Source organism: Lutjanus erythropterus, chromosome 12, assembly GCF_056507025.1.
Source record: "Lutjanus erythropterus isolate fLutEry1 chromosome 12, fLutEry1.hap2, whole genome shotgun sequence".
NCBI classification, from domain to species: domain Eukaryota; kingdom Metazoa; phylum Chordata; class Actinopteri; order Lutjaniformes; family Lutjanidae; genus Lutjanus; species Lutjanus erythropterus.
Window position 1 is genome coordinate 31,690,174 of NC_139328.1, and position 14,900 is coordinate 31,705,073.

At 38.7% G+C, this 14,900-nt stretch overlaps 1 protein-coding gene across 9 annotated transcripts in view; it reads right to left on the minus strand.

Moving 5' to 3' along the window:
* Positions 1–3,128: 3,128 nt before the first annotated feature.
* ctnnd2b (catenin (cadherin-associated protein), delta 2b) overlaps positions 3,129–14,900 on the minus strand; it is a 192,556-nt gene continuing 180,784 nt past the window's right edge. For 6 of the 9 annotated variants that reach the window (XM_084732042.1, XM_084732034.1, XM_084732038.1 and 3 more), the window contains 5 exons: positions 14,293–14,386; positions 13,158–13,284; positions 8,513–8,641; positions 7,814–7,887; positions 3,129–5,941 (listed from right to left, as the gene is read on the minus strand). In XM_084732042.1, coding sequence (XP_084588168.1) covers positions 5,678–5,941; positions 7,814–7,887; positions 8,513–8,641; positions 13,158–13,284; positions 14,293–14,386 — 688 coding nt within the window. In that variant the 3' untranslated portion in view covers positions 3,129–5,677. The remainder of the gene's footprint in view (positions 5,942–7,813; positions 7,888–8,512; positions 8,642–13,157; positions 13,285–14,292; positions 14,387–14,900) is intronic. The other 3 variants (XM_084732043.1, XM_084732037.1, XM_084732035.1) reach the window with 1 other exon arrangement.

The following is a 14,900-nucleotide window of genomic DNA, read 5'->3' on the forward strand; positions in this document are numbered from 1 at the left end:
GCATGTGTAATGGAAAAAGATGTGACCTAACCCGAAGCTCTCAAAGATAAAACCTGAGCCTGTGGTGATCTATCTGCAGAGACTAAAATGGCCGCCACCCTGACCTGTGCTGCAGTTTCTCTAATGACCACTAGAGAGCACTCACGACCCTTTAGATGCCAATGTAGTCACATGTAGCATAAAGAAAAACACATGGCACAGGACAATCAACTGCACACAATGATTTTCAACACACGCAGAAAGAGATGGTTATGATCTCATAAGTGACCACGCAGTTACACTTTGAAAGGGTTCAGTCTTCTGTTTCTTCTGTTCTGAAGCTGTTGAAAACTTTCTGCTGCTGCATCATCCAGTGTTTCCATCTGCAGGGGATGTGGGCCATTTCATGTGTGGAGGACATTGATGTCCAGGAGAGAAATATAAAGGGACATAAAGTTAAATGACTATGATTTATTTAGGGCAGGGTTTCCCAGTCCTGCTCTTTGGAGTCCACTGTCCTGCATGTTTGTTTTTATCTTTCCTGGTTCCATCACACCTGATTAGAAAGAACAGGTTGTTATCAGGCTTTTGCAGAGGATTGATGATTAGCTGATTATTTCAATCCTGTGGAGTGGGAGCAGTGAAACATCTGCATCATGGACCAGGGTTGGGAAGCACTGATGTAGAGGAAAAAAATGAACAAGAGTTTGCTGATGCTATCATGCTTACCTTTTTCACAAAAATTCAGTGTGAATGCTTTTATATCAGTTGCTACCCCAACTATTGTTAATGATCGATAACATGAACCTTTTTTTGGCCTCTGCCAGAAAAAGTTTGGGAAGCGCTGGCTGATGAGATCAAATAACAATCATCATCTGTAGACATCCAGAAATTGAATGAAACCAATCAAGTAAACTAAGGAGGGTCACCTTTTTCCAAAATTTGTCTGAGAGGAGACCCACAGTCTCAGACTTAAAATACTAAACTTCTGGATTATGGATAGCAACTTGCAATGACTTCTGTGTTCAAACCCAAATTTAAAGCGACAGTTCACCCCAAAATCAATACACATTTTCCCTCTATTCCGCTATTTATGCCTCTAGATAGTTTTGGTGTGAGTTACATGGTTTTGGAGTTACTGGCTGCAGAGATGTCTGCCTTCTTTTAAACATAATGGAGCTGGATGGCACTCGGCTTGTGGTGCCCAAAAAATACAACTGGGCTTTCTTATTGTTCAATGTTCCCTAGTTAAAGGGGTGGTGTTGGTGGGGTGGACAATTATGCCCTGCAAAGGAAAGAAGAAGTAATTTTAAACTTTACTTGTTGTCCAGCCAAAATAATTGCAGACAGATCATTGGATATGTGGTAGTTTTATAGCTTTATATTTGGTCATTCTTTCTACATATTAATCCTGACCTCTGATGTGCCAGTTTGACCCTTATTTGGAAGTCACTGTATTCTTCCTTTGCAGAGCTTACCAAAAAATATTGGATCATAAAGCAAATGGCAGTAACCTCCATTTTATGTTATCACTTTAGCTTTAAGAACAGTATAATGACAAATATGATAAAATTCTTACTCTGATAATGATATAAAATGAAAATGCACCTTTTACTGTTATTCTTTACATTATTGTTATTATCATTATTTAACACGTATCATTATATTACGGCACACTTGTGATGTTCCAAGTAACTTTTAAACTCATATTATTTCAATGTTTTGTTTTTTTTGTTTTTTTTTTTTTTTTCTGAGCATTTGAAGCTACTAATATTTATATTATAATAAAATAAAAAAATTCCCTCAAGACAGTACCACGATCAGATTGATCCTCAATTTGTTTTAAAATGACTGCATGTAAGGCTGTCTGAGCATGTTTCACAAAACACTATTAGCAATTCCTGCTAATATTCATTATAATACAGAAACAAATCACAGTCATTCCAAAGCTCTGGAAGAACAATAACTTCACTTTGAAGTGATGCGAAACAAAAGTGAAGTACAGTAACGCAACTTCAGCACAGTGAAACAATGGAAGAATACAGTAACTAAAGTTACGGTGGTTTGACTGATTTCTCTACAGCTTTTACCAGTTACTGCAATCACATCCCCTATTTTCTCCAAAGTACTTTACATACACATTTGAGAGAAGATATTTGTCCACATGACAAAAAATGATTATAACTAATTCTTGACAAAATAAAAGAGAATTCTTTCATTTATAAGCGCAGGCAGCTTATTTCTCATATAACGGCTCAGTGTCCACACTTTGATCCACAAATGTACAGAAAGATATCAGACTTTCATATTTAACTTGTAACATTATTTTGGTGTTGCCTGTGTTGTAATCTTGATTTTAGTAAATAATGTTAAGTTAAAGTAATATTCCTTTCCTGTTCCTGTCACAGTTAAAAATGGTCTAAATCTAAAGAACTTCAGAATATTAGAGAGGCACTGTTATTTTGTTTTTTGTTTTTTTTGTCTCATTCTTTACTTGGTCTCAAGCCCATTTGGTTCTCTTTCAAACATTTGTCCTCACCCCCTCCTGTGCGCGCGCACACACACACACACACACACACACACACACACACACACACACACACACACACACACACTAGGAGCCCCCATAGTCCACACTGTACTCATATTATTGGCACTATCAGGCAAATAATAATTATGATAATAATAATGATGATGATGATAAAATCACATTTTCCCATTAGTTTTCTGCTTTCTGATTTTTTTTTTTCTCTTGCATTAAATTTTCCAACATCAGAGCACTAATTTCTGGCAAGTGATGACCAATTTCCAGATGTTGGGAGTGTCCTTGAATGCACCAGCCAGGAGAGGTTTGAAAAATGTTTCCTCTTAAGAACAACAGGACGACCACACAACAACTGACTGGAACACTGAAGCAAACCAATGTTCACTGTGATGCTTTAGTTGTCAAAAGCAGTTCTTTGTTAGCTAATTTGTGCGTTTTATACTGAAGAAGAGGAAAGCAAAAGCATGGAAAGTAGGATTTCAAAATAAAAGCTTATGGTGTGTGTTTGGAATACTGTAAAAACTGCAGTTTTCACACTTTTTAACAAAGAATACCACAAAGACACTTTTTTGGCAACAGAACAAACAACTCTCAAAGTCACAGGTTCTTCGATGGTCCGTTTATATTTTTTGGAGCAGTTGCAATCTGTTTGAGGCAATAGAAAGTTTCACAATTCTCTTTTTAAAACACGGTTTGGTCTAGCAACAAAAAGGTTACCGACGTTATATCTCCATACAGGTCTTATAGTCAGGTTTTTTCTGCCTAAGGATCACAAGGACATACATAACGTTGTCAGTTTCCAGATGCTCACTAACAAATACAGTACGTCTGTTTTTCATCCAGTGTTTTTCGTGGGGACAGTTGCATCATGAGTCGTTTCTCAAGCATCGGAAGATGACCTCTAGGACTTCTAAACAGCAGTGGGTAGGGAGAACCAGGGTCTGTTGTCACGTTTTTTTTTTTTGTTTTTTTTTTTACAAATTTAGCCTTTCTCACATTAAAAAAAGAAACAAAAACATAATAAATCACCATTTAGTTTCTGATTTACTGACAACAAATACTCATGCATTCATGGGTGCAATTTAGCATCATGAGACCAATTGATTAAGGGGGGATTTTCATGCATGGGTGATTCTTCTTCATCACCTGTGACATGATCAGAACTCACGACTGATAATCAATAGTTTGTAATCAATGCAAAGGGGGACGAACATCTTGTGCACAGTTAAAATACAGACATGTTGGAAATACTTCTCACGGATGTAGCACCTTGTTAGACCGCTTCAGTGACAACGTGGATCCCTGGGCCCTGGTCTACTCTACTCCACATAGCAACAACATTACTACACAAAGTCGACAATTTAGTGTCTTGACCAGAAAATAAAATGTGAACAAAATTCCTACATGTAGCTGTTTTTTTTACAAGTCTTTTTCCATAATGTTGCTGCTATAAGTGACATCCACATTTGCACATAAAAAGTATATATTTATATTTATATAATATATATCCGTACTCTATTAACAGTTTTGTCTACCATGAAGTTAGAATTGCCACCCATCTCTCAGAAAAGTTTTTCTTTTTTGTACTTCAAACATTGATTATTTTACAACACAGAAATCAACTAAATTTGTACAACTTTGGAGGAAGCGATGCTCCGCCTGGTCACAGTCCCTCCGTGGTTTTCTTGGTTGTTGTTGTTTTTTTTTTGTTGTTGTTGTTTTCTTGATTTTTATGTTTTTCTCCCCCACAGTCCCGGTGCAGTTAAGATCATCCCAGTAAAACACAGTTTAGAAAAACCAAAGCATTTACAAACTGGCGAGGATGTTCTGGCCGAGAGCTTCGGCCGAACTTGGACCCTTTGACACGCCCCTAACCTTCGCCCCCCTGCCTTCTTCAAGCTGAGGGGACGTAACCCTTTGTTTGGCACGGTTATATACATGATGAGCACAGTTCACTCACAGGAGGGACTCATGAGAACAAAAAAAGGAGGGGTTTGAAGTGGATGTGGAAAGATGGCCGCCCATAAAACCAAAGCTAGAGTTTTGTTGTGGAAAAGGCTGCTCAGCTGTTTCTATAGCAGCTGTGAAAACTATCAGTAGGGCAGTAAAAGGAGCACCGTGACCTACCAGAATCACTGCTTCAATATCCAATTCATCTCCAATATTTCACATTAGCGGCGCGTTGACATCTGTTGGGAGCTGTGATATGAATTTTGAGAGTGCAGACATTGTGTGTGTTTGCGTGTGATTTAGGAGGAGGGGTGAGTAGTTAGTGAGGATGTGAGGTTGACCCAGTGGCGAAAGGCCTGACATGACACAGAAAATAGTGCAATGTACAGTACACAATGCATCTCCGTTAAATGTACAGTGTACATCAAATACTATACAACCAGAATCATCGAGAATTAAAAAAGTAGAAACACAACGAAAGAAAAAAGAAAATAAACCTGTTACAAATGACAAAGTCCAGAAGCGTTCTTCGCCCAGAGGAGGATACATCACGCTGAAGCCACAGAGAGAAACAAAAGTTTGTGTGACAGACGTCCTACATGTCCTACAGCTCTGCTTCTTGTGCTTCACATTACTAAAAGCCATGTTGCTATACCACATATTTACAGGGTTCTCCTGGGTGTCTCTCCCACGTTCCGCTCACAATCCAAAACCATCCGTCCTCTGATCCATTTTTCCCTTTCACTGTCCTTCTTTATCTCCATTTATCTCCCTTCGTGTTCTTTCATCGTGTCCGTCTCCTCCCACGTTCTGTCTCCAGAGGCCTTCAGGTGCAGGAGGTCTTTCTGAGGTTGATCACAAACTAAACACAGAAAGAAAATGTGTCTTGTCGGTTTTGTTGGTGGTGTGCATGCACATGCATGGCCGCTCCTCCGTTCGCTTTCTGCTCCTCCTTCATCCCCTCTCCCTCTGTCTCTGACAGGAGTGTAATGTCTCAGATTTTCTCCTTATCCTGCGCTCCATCCTCCCCCTCTATTGTCCTGCTACCTATGATGCTACTCAGGAACTACAGGGGAGGATGGGGAGGGAGGGAAACTGTCCTCTCATCTTCTCTCTTCCACCCCCTTCACTGTCTTGTTTCCCATCATCCATCCTCCTCTCCTCCTCCTCCTCCTCCTCCTAATCTTCCACCCTCGTCTCCCCTTAGACCCAGGAGTCTGGTGAGGCTGGATAGTGGCTGGTCTCGTAGTTGAGCTCACTGTAGGGCCGCGAGGCTGAGTAGAAGTCTACATAGTTGCCCGTGGACTTAAGGCCCTGCAAGTGCATGTTGAGGTCACCCTGTGGGGGGCGCCCTCCAGCGTGAACCTGGTTCTCGTAGAAGGCCTGGTCCTCGTAGTTACCACTGTCGGGCGGGGGAGGGTTCTGGAAGGGAGGGTAGGGCTCTGAAGGCAGACCTTGAGAAGAGACCTGTAAAAAAAAAAATCATTAATGAGACAAAAGTAAGATTATGATCAAAACAGAAACAAATGAAGTAGTTATGTGCTATGGCTCGGAAATATACCAATATCATATCAATATTGTGATATGAGACTCCATACAGTCTTTGAATTTGGATATCATTATATTGTGATGATTGTGTGACTAATAGCAGCTAGTGGCACTAAAAATGCTAAGATTAGATTTCTGCACAGGCCAAAAACTAAGACACAAAATCAATCTCATACTCATGTCTTTTGGACCTGACTGGACTGAGCCCAACTGGTACTGCCAGATTTTGAGACCAGAACTTGACCTCAAGGATATATTTCATCTATTCCTAGCATTAGCTTACAAGGCTAATAAAAGGCTACACTTTATATCTTTTTCTTTTTTTTTGCAGTGGGCATTACAAAACAATTTGCAACACAAAACTAACATGAGTGCAGATGATCAGCACAGATAGAGAAAAAAAAAGGATGTGTTTGTGATAAGCATTTTTCACTACTGTTTGACAATAGGGGACCAAAAGTGATAAATAAAAAATATTGGCAGATGAATTGATAATGAAATCTATTGTCACCTGTTGGTGACTCTTCAAAAAAGTTTTAGGTGAAACAATAAAAATAATAAACTTTATGTATATAGAACTTCTCTAAAAACAGGTTTACAAAGTGCTTCACAGATGTAAAAACAGAAATAGTACTATTACACATTTAAAACAATTCAATGCAAAAGACAATAGATAAAAAATTAAGAATAGATACATGAATAAGAGCTTAAAACAAACATGAAGTCTAATTAAAAGCTATTTTATAAAAATCTGAGACCACACTGAGGTAACTTGTCTTAGTTTCAATGGACAGTTATTACAGAGTTGTGGCTCATGAAAAAGACGTGCAAATGTGATGCATTTACTGTCTTCCACCTCCAGCAAGCATAAATTGTTCTGGCTTAGGTCTCTTCAGTACTACTACAAGAACTGTCTATAATGCAGAAGTGTTTTTAGTAGCTTTAGCTCAATAATTTCATTCATTTAGCTCATTCATAGCTAGCAAACTTGTATAGAAACACCAAATCGATTGGCTTGATCAGGAGTGATTGTGGTACATTGATGTGAGACTGTCATGTCATCAGTTTAGAGGTACAGTCAGTCTGGGATATCGCTGCCAAGGGGTGTGATGGGTAATATGAAAGGCTTTTACTGGCAACAATGCAGAATCAAATGCCAGACCCTAAGAGCAATCCACTTGAGGATTCCTATAAAGCATAAATGGGGCTCTGTAGTTTATAGTTATAAGTTTATACTGACCTTTGTGGACTTCATACTATTTTTATCCCCTTTGGTGTCACTATTTAAGTCCCATATGATATTTTGTCTCCATCTACAACTTTTTATAGGGCTGCTATAGAGCAGTTCTTTCTCTTTAAGGTTATATGAGTCATCAAGTGGTAAGAGGAGCTTGCAGTGCAGCATGGAAAACACCAACATCAAGACAGAGAGATGCAAAGAATGATAAGACACTGAAAAAAAACATCTTCTAGTCTTCTAGTCTATCTATAAGTCTGTGAGTGTTGTGGGTCTTCAAATGTTTTCTCTTCAGTCTTTTCCCACCTAAAAGTTTAAGTCAAAATGTAATAACACAGTAAATCCGACTTTGGTGTTTTCATTTTTCCCTGTCTTTTTTAAGTCTCTCCTTGACGTGCTCCATGACTTGTGCCTTCTTCTGCCAACATGTAGCTTATTTAAGTGACAGGAAAGGAAGTGAATACTTACTCTGGTAAAGCTCTGGTATTCTGATCACATATTTGCATGTAATGTAATTATGAACATTCTGAACACAGAAAAGTGACTTGTCGTACCTGATTATACTTCAGGTCATCAGTAGGTGACACATATGCTCCTCTGAGTAGCGTGGATGACCCTCCAATTTGACCTGCAGAGACAGAGGATGAACCATTTATTCACATATTACTGTGTGTCAGCTGTCAGTGTCAAAGAGTCTCACTGTGTCAACAACATGACCAGATGGTTTCATATTTCCAACTCATTCACTTTTCTGTCTTGGATTTTTTAAATAAAGTAGCATTTGCTCTATGTTAATTTCAGTGACAAATGTTATCTTTCTGTAAAAAGAATAGTTCATGATTTTTGGAAATGTGCTTATTTACTTTTTTGTTGTGTGATAGAAGATTCTCATGTATACTCATTATACAGCACTTTGATATGTATTTATTACCTCATGTCACATTTAGACATTTATGTCCTTATATGCAGATGTGATGTCAGGTCTAAGGACCACATAAACCATGACTGCACTTTTGTGCAACAAAACTGTATTTCACACTATGATGGTTACATTTTACAATTAATCTGCAGTTCACATGTGTGCCGAACCATGGTGGACGTTCTCCAAAATGTTGAACTATTCATTCAATATTTCTAAAACCTACACTTAGTCTACATATCGATGCCATTTATGCTATACAGTAGGTAAAAACACACCAGTGTCATAGGACAGTGTGTTTTTCTGTCAGACATGCAGTGTATGGACTACCTACCCGTCATGGCGTCCTTCCGGGATGTGTGTTCCCCCTTGTTGCCATGGTAACTGGCATTGCCTGTCGACTCGTAGTCTGCCTTTCTCTCCTTCAATGCCATCATCTCTCTGGGGGACGCAGGGGCACTCGCTACACACAGACACAGACACACAGGGAATATGTTTAACCCTCGATCCATCACCACCACATTACCAATATGCTGTCGGAGGACGCAAAATTAGGAAGGACAAGCACTTCGGCTACACTGGAGTCCTGTCATTGAAGAAGCGTTTTTGAAATTGTACTTTTCTGGGCATTTCAGAGATTTTGTATTTATTTACCTGAATCTCAACAAAGGCTTAGTACTCTGAGGCTTCATGGTATGCAATTCTTTTAACCGTCACCCTAAAATGAGCGAAAAAATGGGGGCACTGGCTGCTGTTTGTATTGTGACTCTGTGGGTATTGTGCCATTCTTAACAATTTGACCGGGGTGTAATTTCAAAGAGGTAAACACTGAGTCATCCCTCCTCCTGGTATCTGCTTTACTGTCTTGTCTTTCCCTCTGTCTGGCTCCAGGCCACTCTCCCTCCACTTGCATTTACTACATGTATTCTCACTATTTTAAACTCCCACTGGCCCATTAATCTCTGTCTGTCTTAGAATTACTCACACAACAATCCGTGTGTACCAAAGAAAATATCCACGCCCACAGTTGGGAGACAATAATAACTGCTGGCCTCTGAGGGGGGGGGGGGGATCAGTGGTGAAGATAATGAGTCAGATCTGGTTAGCCATGTTGGAGGAAACCTGGCTATTGATTCAGTGCCATATGGTTGAGTAGCGTTTCCTCTAATATTCAAATCGTTATCAGTAGCCTTTCACATAGAAGCTGCTGGCGATGCTGCAGCCGGCCAGCCTGTCTGTGTGGCTGCATCTGTCTCATTGTTTCTCCTCTGTACATTAGAACGCAGTTAGCACGGATCCATACACTCATTAATGCTCTGCTAATATCACCCGTCTACTGTAACATCGGCACCTACTCGGCCAATTATCCTCTGCCTGATGCTGCAGTAAACAACTGTTGTAGGAATGTACATATTCTGAGGGCTTTATACACACAATGGGATGCTTTCTTTTGTGTATAAAAAATGTCCACAGAAGTGAAAATAAACAAATGGCTTGATGGACCATCTGCTTGTGCAATTGCGGGCATAGAAACAAAAGGAAAATGTGGAAAAATTAGCCTCCAAACCAACATGTTGCTCATTTTGCCACTGCCAGTGGACAGTGTCATAAATCCAGGTCTGAGTTATAGGTGGTCCCATGAAGCCTGTTCAAGATGCTCTCACATACAGTGATTTGAAATTGTTTTAAATTATGAATTCACAAGGAAATACATAACAACATATCTCCTCAATGTAGGCTTTTTAAAAATATCATACCAGTCAGTCAGTGTCATTGAATATGATGGAAACAATGCAACTTGTCTGGTAATAGAGAAGAAAATGATTTTAGTGATCAAGTTACAGTGATCAACCACTTTTTTGGATCAAAAAATCTGGGACAGAACCATTCCTATAGACAAATCCAGCAACCGCCATCTAGCGGCAGGTGGTTCCCATCACTGTGTCTGCTGGTTGTGTCTAGAAGGGAACCCCAGATCTGCAAGACTATTACAAGGTATTTCACTGTCTTGGTTAAAACATTCACTCTCACAAGATCTTGTGGGTCTGTGGTTCCCTTCTAGACACTGTGTCTGCTGTTGCCTGCCAACAGTGGAGTGATGACGTTAAACAGTGGCCCTCAGTAACTGATGAAGGTTCCTTTTAGGATGGTGATATTAACATTCTCACATTTTCGTCTATAGAAATGCTGTTCAAATAATTTGCATTAGTAATCAACTAGTCCGCTTACAGTTCATTTTGGGCCTTATACATGACAGCATTTGGACTTTTTAAAACTATGGTAATTACTTTTTTTTCCTTTACCATCATGTAGAGCCAGACCGATATATAGGTTGACCTATATTATCAGTCCAATATTGGCCTATTACAGCTATGTCTGTGTTGGTATGGGGATACATGTTGTCTGATACGTGCCAATATGAAAACTTTTCCTTTAATTCAGAATAATGCAGATTGTTTTTATTTGTTAGCTGTAAAGGCAGTATTTCATACACATTTTTTACATTTTACATTTTTTCTTAATTCAGGTTCAATATATACATATTTTGCTCTATTTGTGTTTTTTTTTTTCTTAATTAGTCAATTAATTTAGTGCCTTTCTCCATTACATACACAAGTGTTTACCACTTTTGAGAGATTACTGCAAAAAAATGTATGTGTATGTATAAATTCCATATTCTGTATATTATATTTTGTACTAAGAATATTGGCTGATACATTGATATGAGAATTGTTTTGCTTCCTAATGTTGGCTTCAGCATGGGGCCCAAAATCCAGTATCAGTTGGGCCTTATTCTCATGATACTTTGCCTCAGGATTGCAGCTGGCTACCTGAGGTTGTTGCTGCGTGCACATTGAAATCATGACGGTAAAAGAAAGTTATTTTCTCTCAGTGAAAAATATAGTCGCCTCAAAGCTTATGACAAACTGTCAAAAACAAGCCAATGAGATGTAGCAATGATACTACAGTAAGCTAAATTTCATAAAGACTAGAGATTGTCTTATAGTGCATTAGAATTATACACGGTATGGTAATTTAACAATAATTTGTGTTTGAATAAACTGCACCGTATTATGAAGCAGTATAAAAGTCAGTAAATAGTGAGGCTGTTTATTTCATTGCTTGATATTCATGTGTGATCCATAGTGATCAATTTGATTCCACTATACATGCAATGGCAATTTTACATGTTGGTCCCATTTCTGAATGAGCAGCAGAATCACTTGAGTCATTTATATGAAAACATCACAACAGCAATTTTTCTTTCAACAGTTGTCTATATCTGTAACAAAACTGTGCACTATTCTTCTTAAATATATCTTTTAGCTGCATGCCTTGCAAGAGACCTGCATTATTAAATGTGAATGTTAGTTTCAGCTCATGTAGTAGAAAAATATCCCTGTTTTTAACAATCTGGCTCAATTGAGTGATATTTTGTAGCTGCCATATTTCATTTAAAAGTGTCTTTCCCCGAGCAGTCAGTGAAGGATGTGCCCACAGTGGACGTGAGGGCAATAACAATCCACTAATTGTGGACTGCTTCTGGATTGCTTTTGCAATTTCAAATGAAAAAGTAGTAATGGAAGGTTCCAACTCACTGCCTTGTGCATGCAACACAAATAAAAGGTATAAATATCCAGTACCCCTAAAACACCCATTCTAGGCGTAGTACGGTTTTCTGATGAATTGTTACATATAGTATAAAAAAAAGAGTTTTCCTGTGTTTGCTGTTCTTTCCTGACAACTGATTAAGAACAATGTAATAAATGTATCACTTGTTCTCTTGCCCACACAGAAATAAGTAACTTTAATAAACCACAAAACAGAAATGAGTCAGCGTTAAGTCGTCGAGGAGTTTCCTCTAATGTAATTTAAGTAACATATCAGTAAAGAGGGGGCAAGCTGCTCTCGCTCTCTCATGATGGTCATTAACGAAGGATTCAGCAGCAAAGTAAGCTTTAAAATCCATCACTGATGCAGCCTGAGGGATCGTAGAAATACTCTTCCTTCATCACTTTTCAACTCATTGCTGTGCTGAACACTTTCAGACACCTCTGTCTGAATGACAAGAACAGTGTTTGGCATGACTGTGTTAAAAGAGTCATTCATTGAATGTCCTGATGTTTTTGGTGAGCTGAACTAACCAGTCTCTGACGTGTGTGAATAGTGAATATTTCAACATTTCAGTTTAACATGCTTTCGTGATCTCTGATGATACATCGTGGTCATTTCATGTCTGTCTACTGTAGTGTGAAATGTTCTCAAAGTTTTGTAAACTGTTGTTTATACCTATTAGATGTACGCTATCCAACCAGAATATCACGTACGTCTTAGCTCAAAATTCAAAATCCAAACTATGACCGTAAACCAGATATTTTAAGGTCATTTTCATCTCTGTGAACTTTGAGATACCTTTTGTATAGTGTAAACTTGCACAGCACTGGGAGGATGATGCCAGATGATGTTACATTTTCCATGTCCGGGAAAGGTTTTTGTTTTTGGGAATTGAACAGTGTAAGACTTTGATCACATTCCACATGAGTACACATGGAAATGTTTTGTAATTAGTCTGTTATCATTGTTATCTTTGGTTTAACTGGACATTGTTACTGTCTCGCAGTCACTTTCAGAGGCTTTTAGACCGAGCCAAGAATTAAGCTCATTAGGAAAACATTGATCATATTTTTGGCACACATAAGGTAAGTTTCAAAGAGCCCAGAAATACTGAATCCATGGAGAGCCCATCGTAGTCAAACCCTAATTTCAAAAATGAAGGGCAGGAACTTTTTTTAGGGGCCACGGTGCAAGGATTTTACTTGACAGCAGAATAATTTGTCGGCAGCCGCCGTAGTGTGAAGGTTAAAGCAGACTTCAGCTGTACTGGAGCGGCGTTTGTTTGACTGGACCGCACTGATGGAAAGAGTGATGGAGGACAAAAGGGAAGACTGTCAGCAGAGGGGGGAGGGGTGTAGACTCACCTGATCGATTGTTGGGTGAGGTTCGTACGGGAGAGATGGACGGAGTACGAGAGGAAGAATAAGGTCGCTGTCTGTCTCTCTCTATCGTGGAGGAGGAACCGACAAAATGGTATTGGGAATAGCCATCCTGAGGAAGAGAAGAGAAGAAAGGACAGGAGAGAAGAAAACAAGACGAGACAAGGAGAAGAGATAAGAGATGAGACCATGTTAAAAATAAGTCAGTGATATCCAGAGATGGGAAGCCCTTATTTTCACTCCTCACATTTTAACACAAATATCTGTACTCCCTATTCTGTACATTTTCAAAACAGGCTCGTTATTTTATTTTTAATGCTATAAAAAACAATGTAAAAAGAAGAAACAATACAAAAACAACTCAAAAAAGGTGTGACAAGATTTAACGAGATGTAAGAAGATGTAACAAGACAAAAACTATGTAACAATACATAACAAGACCAAATTGATATAAAATATGTAGCAAGACAAGTATGACTAAACAAACATAACAGGATGAAAATGATGTAACAAGACATAATAATAGGAAAACGACATAAGATGTACAAAAATGATGTAGAGGATGTAGCAAGACTGACATGACAAGACTGACAAAATATGTAAGGTAAAACGTAACAAGATGAAAAAAGACGTGACAAGATGAAAATTACGTAACAAGACAAAAACTACGTAAAAGATGAAACAAGATCAAAACGATGTGACAAGACACAATACATAGCAAGACAAAAATCGTAATGCAACATAACAATAGGAAAACGACTTAGCAAGATCTAACAAGACGAAAACATTGTAAAAGACGTAACAAGATGATAAAGACAGAGACCAATAGAGGAAAAGTAAGGTTGAGTTAGTTTTGCACAGAAACAGCCAGTAGAAATGTTCTTCAGAGGGCAAATTTTCACTTTTAAACTTTAAGTTAATTTCAGAGCCTGTACTTTTTCACTTTTACTTGAGTAAAGAAGTTGAATCAGTTCTTCTGCTTTCACCAGAGTCTTTTTTTTACACAATCATATGTACTTCTACTCGAGAACAGAATGTATGTACTTCTGTCATCTCTGGTGATATCTACTGAAACACCAACACGACTGACAGTTCCAGTGTTCAGTCAGGCAGACTTTACCTTTTTGTAGAGGCTGCGGAGGTCTCTGTATTGCCACATGCTGTTCAGGACTTGAGATGCTGCCTTTACCACTTTAGGACTATGTCTGGGAATTCAGCAGAGAGGAAAAGAAAATACACAGTATAAAGCTCGACTGTCCTTTGATTTATGCTAGTGGGAGCTATAAAAACATCACAGAACAGAAGAAAAAGACCAAAATAATGAAGGAACAGACAGAAAGCAGAGACACTAAACCAGCGCACATCATCTCCTCACTGCAGCCTCCCAAGAAGAAATGACCAAAGATGCAAAATGGAAATGTCGTCTTTATCTCCTCAAATATGGCACTTCAATTACCAAATTGCATAATTGCTCAGTTGATTGATTGATTGGCCCATATTTCATTTTGCATCCTCCAGCGTTTGACTCGGCTGACTAATGGCTGTGGGTGTAATTGGCCCATATGGCCTTATCAGCGTCTAGGAAATTAAACTTTATTTCTTCAAGTCATTTGGGTAAATGTTATTGTTTTGGATTCTGGATTGCACATCCTGCCCTTTCAGTGATGCAAAGTAAGGAACCTCAAAATGTGATTTGAAGAGCAGGCAAGCATTTTTAAATAGAAATCA